Below are 17,858 nucleotides of genomic sequence, written 5' to 3'. Positions count from 1 at the left end.
GACACGGGTAAGATGAATTTAAAGAGTTCATTATATATTAAAAAGGTTGATGAACGTACGGGCGTATATTATAAGAAAGAAGTTTTTACTTTTCTTTAGCACCTAACGCCAAAGTATTTCAAGTAAATTATTTCACGCAAGTTTTCGGCACCCGACAGTTTTGGTTTGTTATAAGTTTTCTTTGGCGTGAGTTAGTTTAAGTTGTTTGATTCCTTCATGTGTTGAACACGAGAAGTCGCTCTGAGATAAAAAAGTTTAAATATGGTACCCATCATAAGTTAAATATATCTTCTTCTTATCGTGTCGAGGTTCCTTTCTTATACAGTAGATGCCCAATAGGCAGCAGCATTAACAGCCCTGGCTGTAGCGTGTAGTTAAATATATAAGTTGATACCTACTCGTACCTTCATGAAGATCGCGCACTGTTTGATTATTCTACCATAGTAATTTTTTATTAAGCATATTTTTTTACGTTGGGGAAATGCTTTTTACGCATGTTATCCGGCCGTTAAAGGCCTATCTAATAAGGAGGCACACTCAAAGGCTATGAAAGATGGCGCCACCCTATTAGTCCATTGTACAGATAAAGAATTTCATACGTGAGAGCGAGAAGATGATATGTTTTTTCTCACATATGAATGACAGTGACATGCCTAGGCATTTGCACAGGCTCTGCCTGGCGGGATAAAATGTCAGTTTGCCTCCTCATTTGGTACCAGCGTTTAATACCACGGTCAAGGTTCTCATTTGAAACATATGTATTCTATAGAATTAGAACCTTACCCACATGTGTCACTTACTCAGATGTTTGTTATACAATATCAAAGAAGTACCTATACAAATGCTTGGAGACAGACATATTACTAAGGCTTCTGTCAATTTACGCAAAGCCGTATTATAATTAGTTAATTATCCTATGTCCTTGACCTTACTTTACTACAATTTACGAGTAGGTACATAGACCGTGTTTTTTTTGTTTTCCGTGAAATTCGACACGCAGTTAAGTTCATCGTCAGGTCATGTCATCCTCCTTGCGTTAAAACCGCATTTGCCACGGCTCATGGGAGCCTGGGGACCGCTTTGACCTAAGTTCATCATCAGGTACCACTCTGTATTGTTAAATTTGAAAAAAAAAACTTTTTTCGTTTCCATACATAATAAATGGATTAATTAGTGTGAGAGGACCTTAATCATCAATCATCATAACATTACGAAGTGGTAAGGGATGCCACACACGTGTTCAATAATTATATTTATTTTTTTGATAATTCGATAACCGTAAGAGTTAAGACGCTAGTTTCTTAGAGAAATTGATTGTATTTGAACTAAAGAATCTTTGTTTTTATCATGCAGAAACGTCTGCGAGCGATATTACATATTTTTAAATTAAGGCACGGAGGCCTGCATGGCGCAGTTGGGAGCGCGGCTGGCTGGCAAAGCCAGAGGTCGCAGGTTCGAGTCCTGCCGGAGGTGTGAATTTTTCCTTTAATTAAAAAAAAAATATCAAAAGAATCTTCCCTTAAAGTTAACGGAATTCAATAAAAACAGGGTGTATATTCAGGTATTAGAACTGTTTACCTAACGACTTTTTTCAATTGTTTAGTGTGCATCTTTTCCAGTATTAACAAGGCCACAGTAATTCAAATTCAGATATATTTACATGTGTCGCAACGTGGCAGGTACTGTCAGAAACGGTTTATTAGTTTACAGTGAGGCGTCCCCCAGGGTGCCGTCGTGGCACCGAATGTATACAGATTATACAGAATCAACGGGCTTTGCCTACGTCTGTATCGGGTTCAAAGGTCGTTGACCTGTAACGTCTTGTGGACCTTTTATATTCGCCAACGCGACACCCACCGCTTAATTAAAGGAGTATAAAAAATATCAGTCTCGATACTATGTATAATATAAATAGTCAAAACTTAATTTAGCCGTTCAAAATTATCGGCTAAAGGGGCCGATTTTTGAGTCTCACTGTCACTAAAATACCGGTTGAAAACGGTGAATTGCCTATTATTTTCAGTGACAATTTTCTGAATTCGAACGCGTGAGACTCAAAAATCGGTCCCAAAGTCACCGTCAATAGAATTTGTGAATTGTGAACAATGTAAACAAACCTTGTAGTCAAAATGTCTTTAATTTCCTTTCTAACTCATCAGATACTGGCTAAATCCATGTGTTATTTAATCAATTTAAATACCTCTATATAACATTATGATCCTTAACATTTAAAATAATAAAATTGTGCTAGAATATTGATATTTTGTACTTATAATGGTTTGTTTACATTGTTGACAATTTCTATTGACGCATGAGTACTCTTTGTATTTTCTAGGATTAGAAAGTGGATGCAAGAAGTCTTGTTAAAGATAAGTGTCCTAATACTCCTAATTACCAGCCACGCCAAGTGAGCTAAATGCACAAACGCTGACGATAATATCGTCATTGCTGTTAGCTATCTCTATCGCTCTTCCTTATTGGAGCCCGAGCGCCAAACTGGGTTTCGTTCGGCATATAGTGTCACCGATTGTCATTTTGGCTAGGCTGGCTGTTTCAATGTTTGCTTGTAACTCTCTCGTAGCCAAGAGTATAACTGTAGGAACGCTCCGTATCGTATCTTGTTACCTTTCTTTATCATTCTTCTGTATATTGGTGCGACAGTACGACGTATGGTTCGCGACAGAGCGACAACGATTATACGTTTGTCTATAGGCTTTGTTCCGCTATTGTATAGAACGATCATAGCCATTTACTAAGGCGTAAGTAATTTACTGGACATAGGCCCTTTAGATAAGGTAGTGCCCAGCAGTGGGCCACGTGGCCCAACCGGTGTGACTGCCTAAACATCTATTATTCAAAGACATCGATCACTTTAATAGGTGCCCACATGTTGTGTTCTTTGGCTTCGTGTCATGGATATGCTTGTCCAATGGTTTGTTAATCAAGAATAGATAATCAAGCTATTCAAACTATAGGTAATAGCGTTGAAATTGCAAAAAAATAACGAATCCTAAGTTAGAAAAAGTTATTAGAAATAAGCTAGTCAAACCAAGTTAAGTACATATGTTGGCAGCGATTTTCGTCGTGAACGTTTGTGAACCAAACAAGCACAAATTTAAGAGAAAATTACTACTCTTATCCTGCAGTCCAACTGTTAAAAAGTTTTGCAGGGCCTCTGATAAACTGTAATATTTGTCAACTGTATTTTAATTCAATAAAAATAATAATTTGGCTACATACCCAGACCCGGTGACGTTCACTTTGATAATGATTATTGATGTTTCCTTAACACCACAGAATATATAATAGTACAAGTACAGAAGGCTCACTCCTTTGATGTTCACAAAATGCCGCCATTCTAAATTATTACCTACATTAACAAACGGACCGCACGCGAGCAGCCAACATTGAATTTTATTGCGCCGCGCGAAGGTCGTCGCCAATGAATGGGCCGCGAACTCGCGGCCGCTGACATGTACTTGTAGCGCGGCGATAGAATCGCGGAGTGAGCCGCCCCTGTTAACACTTACGAAGTCTGTCCTATCAATATAGCACGGCTTGACTCTCTCTGTAAATCTTGTCGGTAAGGTACAATGTTAAAACAACATTTACCGCTAAAATATTACATAGTCTTAAATGTTAGCCAAACACGATTCAAAATAGAAGTAATAGCATCGTATACTTTTCCATAGTATGAGGTGCTGTCAAAAACCTTTTAACACGTAATGCACCACACTAAGTCCACTTTGAAGCATGACACTGCGTATATAGTACCAAAGACATATATAACTCCGTATAGACAGATAAAGTCTAAGAAAAAAACGTACCTCAGTACCATACAGAAAAAGGTACGGTGGCCTAGATGGGATTACACCTTTGGGGTACGCTCAGCTAGATGGTGCTAATATTTAACATTTTAACACATATCAAGCTAAGAATATGGGCCAAATTGTCAAAACTGAGGTTCAAAAGTTTTAAGCCTGTGTCAAGAGATGGCAGTCTATGCACTGTGATTACACATTTTACTTCAACAGTAACTCTCTATAATACTCGATCCTCTTTGGTAGTAGGTACGTAGTCAACACTACTGACCAATCGGTAAATGTATCTCACATTGAATAAAACACTGCGTTGGTCTAAAACATTTGTGATAGATGTGTTTGTCATTTGACGAACGGTTTGGCATATTTAGTGCACTACATAAGCCTGAAACCCTACACTGGCTCGAAACAAGAGATATATTATAGTATGGTGATTCAATTTAACTTAGTTTAACGAGCGGACCTTTGAGGCCATCAAAAGGGCAAGTCCTGGTAAGATAAGCAAGGCACTTAAGCCTTAAAAAAGGACAGGGAACTGTCACAAACCCTTGGACGTAAAGGGATGAGATTTAACAATTATTCAAAGTTGTAAACTTAGATAAGACAAGCACGCTGCATTCACTAAGGAACTAAAAAATATTTTTTTAAACAGTTTAGCCTAGTAAGTAATCCCAAACAGACTTGCTTTGTGGGCAACATACGATGATTTTCACATATAAAGTATAGCTTTTGCCCGCGACTTCGCTCGCGTTAGAAAGAGACAAAAAGTAGCCTATGTCACTTTCCATTTCGTCGCACCGTTTTGCCGTGAAATACGGACAAACAAACAGACACACACACTTCAGATTTATAATAATAGTAAGTAAGTAAGGAAATATGGAAAGGTATAGTAGCTATAAATATTGTGAAGTTAAGGCTGCTTTCAAGAAAAACGTCAAAATAATGTAAAATTGATAGTTTTAGTCGGTGAAATACTACACTTTCTGTTATCTAACAGATATATTTAATTCAAGTTTCAATTAGAGAATCTTATTATGTTGATTCTTATAAGACTGGATTTTTGAAAACTAATTAATTATGAATTTTTATCTGATGCACGTTTAGGAAAACCCGCGTATAGCGCTGAATTAGTCGATCTTATTTGTAAAATTTGGACAATTTTGAATACTGAAACTGGTAAATTTATAATACGTATATCCTGTACAACAAACTTCTCAGACTACATTTTTATTATAAAGTTTTGAAAAAGAGTAAATGAGGCTAAGACGAATTATTTTTTTTTCAGAAATTACCTAAAATTAAGTGACAATTTCTTTAAAAATCTACATCACATAGAAGTTATTTTCGTACTAAATTAATCTGCAACGTTTACTAAAATTGCTCTTATGCCTTAGTGACTATAAATTTCTATTATAAATTTTTGGCAATTTTTGAAAACAAGCCTTTATCGTCACAATTATTACCACTTCTGGACATTTTCTCATATTTTGTTAGACCAAGTAGAAAAAGTCCTATTATATGTTATATATTTGTAAACTACTCAAAAAGCCCTTTAATTTGATACCACACACGGTATAATTAAGCGCTCGGTTACGATTTCACTATTTTTCACATGAAAGCCCTCTTAATAAATACAGGGTGTTGTAGAGCTATGCAGCTGGTTCTAGTGGGCGAGAAATAATAATTCCATGTGTGGCCGGGTGAACAACCATTTATTTTATGTACTCACATCAAACGTATGAATCAAGAAGGAATTCAAGAAGACATTTTTTTCTATTGTAACCAAACGTTTCCATAGCAACCGCTACATAGACAAAAATAAGGTTTAATTTCTGTTGGATCCTCCAACATGCTGGGGCGGGGAAGAAAACCTTCGCTTTAAATAACTATAAGTTGTTCCAAAACATGCTACTTAAAAATGCATAGACTGTAAACCCAGCATCATGGCATAATCCATTTCAGAATGTAAGTTTACAATCAAAATTAAATAATAAAGAGTAAAGTCTTTAAATGTTTTTGTTAATTACAAACTAGAGAAGATATTATTAGCGTTAAAGATCATCCATAAAAGAATAACAGCAAAATCCTTATAAGCTGAGAAACAAGAAAAAACAATGAATTAACACTCATAACTTCTGAGTAGTTTTGTAACAAGATAAGGTACTTACAACTCGAGGGTTTGTAATGAAATAAATAATAACCTTTTCAAGGTTTAAACTTAACCTGCACAATTACAATATAATGCATATTAGGAGTACATAAGAATACACACAACAAAATTAATCTATAGGTAACACAGCGAAACCACTTAATGATCGTTTGTACACCTTTTTATTCGGTGCCAAAAGGTCTACCACGCGCACCTTATCATCATCACCAGGATACACTTTAACAATTCTGGCCATAGGCCACGTCATGGGAGGAGCGTTAGGCTCCCTCATGATTACTAAGGATCCAACCCTGACGTTTGGTTGGCTATCACGCCACTTAGGACGACATTGTAATGCATTTAAATAGTACTTATGCCATATCTTCCAAAAGTGACCTTTGACCTTATTACAGATTTCCCAGAATTTTAATCTATTACTAGGTAGCTCGGTCAAGTCTGCTTCTGGGAGACATGTCATAGACGTGCCAATTAAAAAATGGCCCGGTGTCAAATAACTGTAATCATTAATATCAGTTGCATTTACAGGCAAAAGTGGCCTAGAATTAAGAGTAGACTCAATCTGACATAAAATTGTATTGATCTGTTCATACGTCAGTACATAAGATTGCAATATGCGCTTTAAATGGTACTTTGAACTCTTCACAGCAGCTTCAGCAAGACCAGCAAACACAGGTGAGTAGCTTGGCACGAAATGAAAGTTAATACGTTGCTGTGCCGCGTATGATTGCACCAGAGTCTGATGATTTTGCGAAGTACTTAAATTGTACAGCTCAACTAACTGGTTCTTTGCCCCCTTAAAGCATCCACCATTATCGCACAAAACGTCGGTCGGCAGGCCTCTGCGAGCTATAAATCGCTTGAAACATGCAAGGAAAGCGTCAGTGGTCAAGTCCGAAGAGAGCTCCAGATGTATGGCTTTAGTCACAAAACAAACAAAAACGCATATGTAGCCTTTTGTCTGTAAAGCTCTTCTTACGCGAGAATTCTTCACTGTTATGGGACCTGCAAAGTCGATGCCGACTTTCTGGAATGCTCGGCAGGCTGTGACCCTTTCAGGTGGCAAAGAACCCATCAGCTGTTTCGCACACTGAGCCTTCATTCTGTAACAAGGTAAACATTTGTTAACAATATGTTTAACATAGCTAAGACCATTTACAATCCAATATTTTTCATTTAAGCTTGACATCAATAACTGGGGCGGAGCATGTAACATCCTGAGATGCTCGTGCTTTACAATAAGCTTTGTTATGCGAGATTCCCTCGGAAGTATGACAGGATGTTTTTGAGAGTATGACACACTCGCGTTTTTTATTCTACCACCTACCCTCAGCAAACCTTGATTGTCAAGAAATGGATGTAACGAGTTGAGTGAACCTTTAACATTTTCTAAGTTAGTCTTGAGACTGTCGATTTCGTGTTTAAAATAAATGCCTTGTTCATATTTTATAATCTGAAATAATGCCATTTGAAGCTCCTTACCGGAGAGATATTTCAGATTTTTCTTGTCTTTCATTTTTAAGTTAGAGCAAAACCTCATTATATAAGCCATTACCCTTACCATTTTGTTCAGATCAGAGAACTTCTCCAAAAAATCATAAGGATCTGAACACTTTTGAGTAACTAGCGTCACCTTAGCACTGGAGGGCTGCTTTTTCAATTCAGGTAGGTCATCGATCGCAGGAGGGCTAGTTTTATCATTAAAATTATATTTACCGTCCTGTAGAAAGCTTGGTCCATGCAGCCACATAGGTATGCGACGCAGCTCATCTGGATCTGTACCTCTGCTCAGGCAGTCGCTAGGATTTTCTTCACTGGAGACGTACAGCCAGCGCCATCTATCTGTAAGATCTCGAATCAACCTCACCCGATTTGCAACAAAAGCTTGGAGCCTTAAGGGCTCTGTTTTTGCCCATGCTAACGCGATTTGCGAGTCAGAAAACAGATATACATCTTGTATATTTAATTGCGCCTTTAGCGTATCATAAACTCGAGTGATTAATTTCGATAACAGCAACATAGCACACAATTCTAAGCGGGCTATGCTTAGAGTACCCTTATTGCAGGGGTTGATGCGAGACTTAGCACAAAGTAATGATAGCGTAGCATTACCTTGTTCGTCGACCACCCGAAGATACACACAGCAACCATAACCCGTAGTGCTACATGCGTCAGCAAACCCAATTAATTGCAATTGAGCCTTGGAGGGGATGTTCAGGTTCCTTTTAATAATGAAGGGCTCCATTTGAGATAACTTAAAAGCAAATGAACGCCACTCCTGAAGCAGCAAAGCTGAAGGAACCTGGTTCCAACCTATATTCTCAGCGTATATTTTTTGCATGAAAGCCTTAGCCTTCATGATAATTGGCGCTATAAAACCTAGCGGATCATAAAACTTTGAAATATAACTTAATATGTCTCTTTTGGTAGGCTTTTCGTTATTAAAGGCCTCAGGGCAGGAAAAAACAAAGCAATCCTTTTGCATATTCAACTTTAAACCTAAAGTCTTTAAATATAAATTATCTTTTTGGAAGTCTAAGTCATCAAACTGCCTTTTATCATTAGGAATGCCCTCTAATACTCGCTGATCATTGGATGCCCACTTGTGTGTATAGAAGCTACCCTTACTTAGCAACTCACATAATTGCAATTTTGCTTGAATTATAACATTCAAATCAGAGTTTGAAAAGCACATATCATCTACATAGGTGCAATTTCTTAGTATGTAAGCTCCAAGTGGGTACTCACTTCCATACCTATCTGCAAGCTCAAGTAAGCATCGAGTGCTTAAATATGTACTACTTTTTTGCCCGTAAGTAACAGTATCTAATTGTATACATTTGAGAGGCTCGGTAGGATTGCTTCTCCACAATATATTTTGCAATTTGGCATGCATCGGATTAATATCAACACATCTAAACATGGGCCGTATGTCTGTGGAGAAAGTATAGTCGCCTAGCCGGAACAAAAGCATTATGTCAAACAACTCCTTTTGTACCGGACCTCCATTTAGCAAAATATCATTTAGAGATACCTTTTTGTTGGATTGCAAAGAGCAGTCAAAAACCACACGAGTACGCGTAGTTTTGCTTGAGTCATTAATTACACAATGGTGGGATGCAAAATATAGAGGATCATTCTCAAAATCCAATTGATTGAAATCAATATAGTGCCCATGCTTCAAGTTAACATATTCATCGATGAACTTTTCATAATCGGATAGCAAATTTATATTTTTGTGCAATCTTTTTTCGAGGCTAATGAACCTGTAATAAGCCATATCAAATGAGCTTCCAAGCACATCATTGACTTCACTCAAAGGGACTTTTAATGGCAAATCAACCTGAAACTTGTTGTCCTTCAAAACAGTTGTGTCTTGAAATAAGCGTTCACACAGTTCATGCTCAGACATGCCTTCACAGAAGGGTTCAGGAACACTTTCTGCCTTCCAAAAGTTTTGCAAACTCTCGTTAAGACTTGAGTCACATTGAGTACATAAAAGTGTTACCTTACTTTTGTCACTGGTTTGCTGTCGTGATAAAGCACCACCGATGATGTAGCCAAGCTTAGTATTTACAATTGTAGGATGAGGACTCGCTGGGTCTTCATCTGACTCCTGCTGCTGCCCAGGGACCGGCTCCAGAAGCAGGACCTGGAAAAATATGTCCCCGCCTAATAGTAAATTGATCTCAGACGGCTGATGGAAATCAATATCAGACAAAGTGATCCCATCAGGTATATTGATAGCGTCTAGATTAAGCTTGTCTTGTGGAAGCTTACATGTAATTTTATCCATGACATTACAGTTCGCTGTGACTCGGTAAGGTCTGGTCAATGAGTACACATCTAAAGGTATAGAATACTGTGTGTCAGTAGTCAACTCTTTGACACCAATTATATTGGTGTTTTCCTTGCTTGGGGTCAATCCTAAAATCTTTATTAATTTAGTGGTCACCAAAGAACCTTGTGAACAACAATCTAAGAGAGCTTTCACATGAACCTCACTACCTGTCCGCGAATATAGCTTAACTTTGACTGTAGGTAACAACACTCCATTTTGCCCCAAGTTTGAAATCAAAGATACTTGGGGTTGGTTAGCCGAGGAATCCGGATGCAGTAAGCTATTATGAGCTTCTTTACAAGTACTACACCGGAAATGAAAGCGGCATTTACCTTTGTGTTTGTTAAGACAAACAGAGCACAGACTGTTGTTCTTGCTGAAAGCTATTCTTTCAGTGCTAGTCAGCATTTTAAATTTGCTACAATCAAATAATCTGTGATTGGACTTACAATAGTTGCAGGCAGTCGAGGCGGTCGCTGTCACATTTACCACAGCCTTGTGTTGAGACTTCCCCGACGTGGACGGCTCAGCATTCTCCAGTGCCAAGGCTCGCTTCTCCAGGTACAAGAGGAACTCGGTGATAGTTGGGTCCTTGGTGTCATCTCGCTCCAACTGGTACGCCCGTGACGTGTACGAATCTAGTTTACGGTACAAAATCGCTAATATAATGGGGTCCCAGTTTTCAGTATTAACATTCAAGTTTTTTAAAGCAGACAAAGACTGTTTTATCTGGGAAACAAATTGTCTCAAATTTACAGGATTTGATTTGACCAAGGCATTTATGTCAAGCAAGGAATTGATGTGCTCATTGATAATTTTGAAAGAATGATTGTACCTTTCCTCTAAAAGCTTAAGAGCTTCGTCATAACTCGCCTCAACCAGAGGAAGGTTCTTAATCAAGTCAAAAGGTTCGTTTGTCAAAAATGAGCGCAAATAATACAACTTTTGAACCTTATCAAGTGACTTATCGTTGTGTATTATGGCTCTAAATAAGCTTATAAAAGCAGTGTATTCACTGTACTTACCCGTAAACACATCTATCTTTATAGTAGGCAACTTAGCCTTAAAGTTATTTTGACATGATGCGGCGGCAGGAGATTCAGACAAGGGCGAGGATTTACGACTAATTGCCTCGTTGAGGACTGTCAGTACATGATAATATTTATCCTCAAAGTCTTCAACATCCTCTGCATCCTCTTCGTCCAAAGACAGAATTTCTTTGTTATATTTGTCATATTCTTTGAAGAGCTCCGTCACCCTCGCTCTTTTGGCATCGAGCGCCGATAAAGCACTGCTAGCTACATCACTGTCATTATTACAAAATGTATACAGGCGAGTAATGGAAGCTTTTGTATAGCCTCGCGCTGTACGTAACTTCTTAAGCTCTTGAGTGGCCATTGTAGCAGACTTAGATGTGACTACGGTTTTGAACAGCCACATACAACAACGATTCACATATTAATAATTATACAAAACACAACTTTCATCTGCGCAAAAACTTTTCCAAGCGTTAATTAAACGAAATATAAAATTATTCAAAATGACGTAAAGCGTTTTCTAAAATGAACTTGTAAAATAACGAAGCCAAAGAGAACAAAAGAATGAAGTATTGCGCATAATGAATGAAGTGGAGAATGGAAAGAACGAACGGTTTCTGCTGTCCTCCAATCACGTTGCGATGACCGGTGCTGTGATTGGTCGCGTCTTGCTTTGCGTCGCGGCTGCGCCCTGAAGTTGCGCCACTAATCACAGCGCCAAATTTCACGATGATGGCGGCAATGGCGGCGAATACAAAACTCACAAACCGCGGCGAATGACATTTTTAGCAAGAGTAAGTAAATAATATAAAGTAAGCATATAAAACGCGTAAAAACTGTAAAAATTCACTATAAAATTGCACGATACGACGAATGAGTTAGCGCCACCCGTGAAGTTTCTTGAGATGTAGGTCCACGATGAGTTGAAAGCGTAGGACCGACGATACCCACGATGAGTTGAAAGCGTAGGACCGACGAGACCCACGATGAGTTGAAAGCGTAGAACCCACGATGAAGCGCGATGCGACGAATGGGAATCGCGTCGCACGCGAAGTATTTTCCTTTTATGGTAAAGAAGTACGCCGCCCGCGAGGATTCAAGCGCAGGGCTGACGAAATAGCGCGATGCAACGAATATGTTTCGCGTTGCACGCGATCTTCTTTTATAAAACAATATATATTCGCTGCCCGCGAGGATTTAAGCGCAGGGCTAGCGATGTAGCGCGATGCGACGAATGGGAATCGCGTCGCACGCGATCTTCTGATGCACGATGAATGTGATGCGACGAATAGGTATGTTATTTCCTATTTATTCGCGTCGCTTAAATGTTGAACACGTCGATCGCCGACCATTTCAAAAGCACCACGGAATTTAAAATCTTCGTCCTCTTTCTCTCTCGAAGGACCAATGTTGTAGAGCTATGCAGCTGGTTCTAGTGGGCGAGAAATAATAATTCCATGTGTGGCCGGGTGAACAACCATTTATTTTATGTACTCACATCAAACGTATGAATCAAGAAGGAATTCAAGAAGACATTTTTTTCTATTGTAACCAAACGTTTCCATAGCAACCGCTACATAGACAAAAATAAGGTTTAATTTCTGTTGGATCCTCCAACACAGGGGTTCGAATCTCTAACCTCTAAGGGAAGTAGCTGAATGTAGGAGGCTAATTGAATTCAAGAATAAAAATTAATAAAAACAAATAATGTTTGTTGTGGACATCTTAGTGACAAATATTTGTCTCCGAATGTTTCTGACGATTGATTCGATCATTTATTTACGCATTTTGAAGGAATCCAATTTTATGGCGGATATTTCTTTCCTACTGTTTCATCTTATTTCCATCCAATAATTCTGGAAATCACATTTTAGCGTTCTGTTATTGCTTATTGCCTAGTTTAAAATAAGTTACTTACTATAGTAATAACATTTACCCCCTTAGGGCCACTTGCACCAACGAAAATGGAGAGTTAACCCGAGGGTTAACCCACTATTTTATATGGAATTTGACAGTTGACAGCCCACTAACCCTTAGTTAAGTGGTTGGTGCAAGTGAGCCTTATTCATAAACGTTCACTAAAGTTATCAAGCCGATAAAGTTCGTTTGTCCCTTTCCGACATTCCGACCCATTGGTGTGATAGAAAGGGAAAGGACAAAAGAACTTTATCGGCTTGATAACTTTAGTGAACTTTTATGAATAAGGGTTAGTATAGTCAAAATGCTGAAGACCAATTTCAAAATTATATCTAAATACCATCATCATCATCCTCCTTGCGTTATCCTGGCATTTGCCACGGCTCATGGGAGCCTGGGGTCCGCTTTGACAACTAATCCCAAGATTTGGCGCAGGCACTAGTTTTTACGAAAGCGATTGCCATCTGACCTTCCAGCCCGAAGGGTAAACTAGACCTTATTGGAGTTAGTCCGGTTTCCTCACGATCTAAATACCATGTAAACGAAATGTGGTTGTAACTTTTTAGAGCGTCTTTATAATAGCAAGCGACAAGATTTTTTGCTCGAACTCAACACGAAATTTTGTGCCCGAAACTGAGCGAGCGTCACTCAAGCATTATTATTTACTTCATAGTAACAAAATTTTGACGTACGAATTGGTCTTCCTGTAATAATGGCATTTACACAGTAGACATGTACGAATACGCTACGACGACGTAGCAAGCGTAGCGACGTAGTAGCAAGCTCGTAGCACAAATTGGCCGAACTGCCTCTATGCGCTTACGCAACGTTGCCTTTGGTAGCTCTAGTTACCAGCTGTCACCTTTATTTTACTTGACAATAGAGTCCACTGAAAACTTTAAAGCAATTGAGTGAAATTACCTCAATGAGTGTGGAATGATGAAAAATGTAAATTTCCAATTTTAAGTAAATCAAAGATCAAATCGATTGTCCTTTGTTTCGAACTGGGTTTGACACATGGTGATTGGCGGCCTTGACAGTAACGCACGTGTTTTACATTTCGCATTCAACACTCAGCGTATGAACGGTCAAGGTCAAGTAGAACTCTTTGTCACTGAAACTATCTCCATACGCATTTCGTATTCTCTTTTATAGTCAGATACTTGATGAAATATCTAATATACTTATACGATATACATACGTAAGAGTATACCTACCAGTGGCGTGGCGTCGATACAACTCGATTCCCTACGGGTTCCCTAAAATTCTCCAGTATCTGTAGAAGTTCATACAAAACAGATCCCGAAAACCCCTCCGGCTTTATCAACGAAAATTTTCACACCACGCCAATCATGGACAGTTTAAGAAAAATTTTCGCCTGTTTTTGATATTTCACTGATAAATGTAAAAATTCTACCGCTAAGCGTGTTAAATATTGAATGTCCTATCCTTCTTTTACATTTCAAGCGTATTGCAGAATAGATACTCCTATTGGTTTCTTCATAGTTAACAAATTAAAACTAGGTGTTTTTTCTCCAATTATGGACGGCAGTTCTACAGTAATGGATCCCCCATTATGGACAGTGAAATAAGTTTAAAATTTTACTTTTAAAGCCAACTGATACTCAATGAGTCAATTTTATATAAGTACCATAAATAAAATTAGTTTGGGTTATTTTAACATAGGATTGTTTCTTGTAAATTTTGGTTTTGTAAATTGTTCCTTGTCCATCATAGGAGGTACGCAGTTTTTCGGTTCCAGTAATAAACACTCGCAAAATAACGCTATTTCTTTATATCTTTGGAGCAACAAACTTGTACGTTTTATACTTTATCTCATGCTTAATGCAGTAAGTAAAACTCATTCAAGTTTACACCGAGTATTATTTTTTTATTATTTTATACATGAACTCAACTCTCTTAGCAACATTACTAAGAATTCGTCTTGATATTTTTTTCAGTAAACTGGTGAATTTTATCTTATCGCCAAATCCTTCAGAAATAACCGAATTAATTGAAACTTCAAAATGAAACAGCTCTACAACTCTAGTTTATGGTACATTGCCGTCAGTTTTTAGAAACTAATTTTAATTACTTATTTTTAAGGACTTCTGTTTTTTTGTCCATAATGGCATCACCGTCCATTATAGGGTATTTTACATTACCTTTATGTACATAATTAGCAGAAGGACAAAGTAAACAGACAAATTGTCACTGAAGCCAAGCAAAATTTGTACCCGAAGGCGTGAACACTTGTTAATAAATGATCATTTGTGTCTCGTACACGAGTCAATGTCCTGTCGCAGATTTATTATACGTATAAGAGATATGCCACGTCAAATAAAACATGACTATTTTATTCTGCACTGATAAGGGTAGTCTTGATCTTTACTGATAACATTTAAATCACACGCTTTTGATAGGTTAAAGTAACATTCAGATGTCTTGTTAAGGCAGTGTCCCCACTTAGGCGTCGCGCGCCGCGCCGCCTGCTGGGGGCGCGTCTTACGTCCTTCCTATACAAAATGTATTGAGGAGACGCTTTTTGAATTACATTCAGGCGACGTGGCGTCCGTTGCGCGCCGCAAGACATGCGTCTTATGAGTGTGGATGGTCCCTAAGATGTTACGCTGTTGTATCTATCAATCTCCTTGATAAGATTTGAAACTGATTAATCGTCTCAAACGATTTCGATTTAGTAAAACGGCCTACTTTGTCGGTTACCATCAAGGCGAGATTTACTTGTATCTTTATATGAATAAACTGACAAAGCGGCTTTATAGCAATCGACGACGTGGGACGTTTTCCCGTGCACACTCACATTTCGTGTCGTATGCTAACATTTTTGTTTTTTTGGTATAGGTACCTAATGACGTCTAACTTAATCAAGCTACTATCACAGGGAAACATAGCTTTTCATTTCTTAATACTTTTTTTTTCATGTGGCGTTTCTCTATAACAATTCGGACTGTTACGCCTAAAGAACTCTTAGAAATTTATTCAAAGTTTGTAGATATGCTAAAGGAATATAGTACTTTGTTTAACACTAAACGTGTCTTGTCTGAAATAATGGTGTATCTAAAGTATTGACTAATCTGCAGCCATGCACGTTAGCAAAGGCTGTCTATTTAAAACTTTATAATGACTACTTCCTAACTGTCAATGTAAATAGTTGAGTTGTGAAAGCTCCGAGGAATTCTAGTAATTATTAGTTATGATTGTTATGAACTGTAGGGAGTCATAAACCTTATAAATGTTGAATTTATTCCTTTGCAACAGGGGTTGCGCGGGGAGGCCTCTTCCAGTAGGTTTTTCTACACCAAATGTAAGTTATTTAGTTTTAGAGTTATTTAGGTTTTTTAGATTTAATTTAGTTTTATTTGTAACCTATTTTATACGTTTAATTAAATAAATTAATATTTCTAATCAATAAAAAACTGATAGGCTTTCCTATTGGAGGTTGCATATGTATGCATTATGCTGGCATAAAGTAAACCATTACTTATGTGACAGCAGTTTGAATATTTATGTTTTGTACGTTGTGTTTGTAAATATGTCACTGTAAATATATTGCTCGCCACGTAAACTAGTATATTTATATTTCCATTGGTATCCACACTCTGCCTAACCCCGTATAACCGGTAAATAACAATATTTCCAACGTCGAGAATAATAAATATCGTTTTTCATTTAGACAAGATTTTAAACTGGTAAGATTATCTATAAATTTCACCACGGTTTTTGACTCCTCATCCCCTCTTTGTCACGTTTAATCACGCCAACCCCAACCCCTCTTGACGATTCTATGACGATTGTTGTTTTTTTGATGTGATGACTGATTAAAATGACTTTTCTTCCATTAAATATTAAAAAAATAGGAAAAGAAAGTTTGAATTTTTGTAACATATTTAACATAAAACATTTACGGCAGTAATTAATTAAAATCTAATCACGCTGGTAGGCAGCACCTGTAAGGCCTATAAAATAAACCTTTGTTTCGTTTTAATTTTTTTGCCTTTAAAAAGCTTTAGGTCAGAAAGTATTATTAGGGAAGATTAAGATATATAATAGATGTACGGCTTTTATAACCTAACCACAAAATTAAAATTTTGAAAAAACCCCCGACCGCGGCATAGTAGTCCGATTTTCATGAAACATGGCTAAGAACACTCCCGACTAACTCAGCTTTCAGGCAAAAAAAAAACTAAATCTACATCGGTTTATCGGTTCGGGAGCTACGATGCCATAGACAGACACACACACAGACAAACAGACAGACAGACAAACAGACAGATAGACAGACAGACACGTCAAACTTATAACACCATGATGTTTTTGCGGTGGGGGTTTAAAAACAGCAAAAGTACCGAAAAGGGCGAATCGCTTAGCGTGGTGGAAAAATATGGATTTAATTTCAGTCATGTCATAAGTATGTTTAAATGCGGCGCGCCATATATTTTCTCTCTTTCTAATGCCATCTTAAAAATTCTATACGAGCATCTGAATACGTTCTTGCCTCGCATCGCAAACTCAAATAAAAGCTAAAAGCACAGTTTAATCCAACAAAAACTTCCTCGGATGGAGCCGTGTCTAATTTCAACCGCTAATGAAACGTAAACAAACATAGCTTGTTTACAAAACGGCTTATCTTATCGCACGGCTCCTGAAACGTTGTTGTTCTCACTGGGATAGACGCCGGTACCTTTCTTTCATCTACATATGATGGAAGAAAGCTAGCGTGGATCTAGCGTCGTGTCCAGGGGGGGGGGGGGTCACGTGGAAAAGGCCCAGGCCCCAGGGGGGGTCAAGTGGTCTATTTGTATGGCCCCCTGGATCGGCGCATGGAAGAAAGACCGAGGAAGAAAGTGCGGCACTCCATGGCATTTGAAAACCCAAGGGCCAATGAAGACTAATATATAGCCCCGTAGCCGAATGGCATTTCTGCGACGCGAAACTCCACCGAAACGCAGAAGGTAGTCTGGCTCTGTCACGCCAATACGGAAGAGCGATAGAGATAGATAGTTACGAAAGAGATATCGTGAGCGTTTGTGCAATCGGCTACGCACACAGGGCCG

General features: G+C 38.1%; 2 protein-coding genes and 1 non-coding gene across 6 annotated transcripts in view; 1 reads left to right on the top strand and 2 right to left on the bottom strand.

The window, feature by feature from the left end:
* Positions 1-17,858, bottom strand: part of LOC125234601 (probable beta-hexosaminidase fdl) — a 202,320-nt gene that overhangs the window by 13,365 nt on the left and 171,097 nt on the right. The gene's annotated exons all lie outside the window — the stretch shown is intronic.
* Positions 1,400-1,473, top strand: Trnac-gca. The gene has a single exon. It is a non-coding gene; the product is annotated as a tRNA-Cys (tRNA).
* Positions 6,830-11,227, bottom strand: LOC125234905. Its single transcript, XM_048141324.1, has 3 exons — positions 10,855-11,227; positions 9,502-10,467; positions 6,830-7,091 (listed from the first exon to the last, which is right to left on the bottom strand). The coding sequence occupies exons 1-3, from the start codon at positions 11,225-11,227 to the stop codon at positions 7,087-7,089; spliced, it is 1,344 nt and encodes a 447-aa protein (XP_047997281.1). The 3' UTR covers positions 6,830-7,086.

This window comes from Leguminivora glycinivorella, chromosome 16 (genome assembly GCF_023078275.1).
Source record: "Leguminivora glycinivorella isolate SPB_JAAS2020 chromosome 16, LegGlyc_1.1, whole genome shotgun sequence".
NCBI classification, from domain to species: Eukaryota; Metazoa; Arthropoda; class Insecta; order Lepidoptera; family Tortricidae; genus Leguminivora; species Leguminivora glycinivorella.
Note: the sequence above shows the minus strand (reverse complement) of the source record. Positions and strands in the feature narration are given on the sequence as shown.

Coding starts and splice junctions, on each gene's coding strand:
- LOC125234905 (XM_048141324.1), bottom strand. CDS start 11,227: ATGGCCACTCAAGAGCTTAAGAAGTTACGTACAGCGCGAGGCTATACA. Junction 10,468..10,854: donor AAAGATAGATGTGTTTACGG/GTAAGTACAGTG, acceptor ACCGTAAACTAG/ATTCGTACACGTCACGGGCG.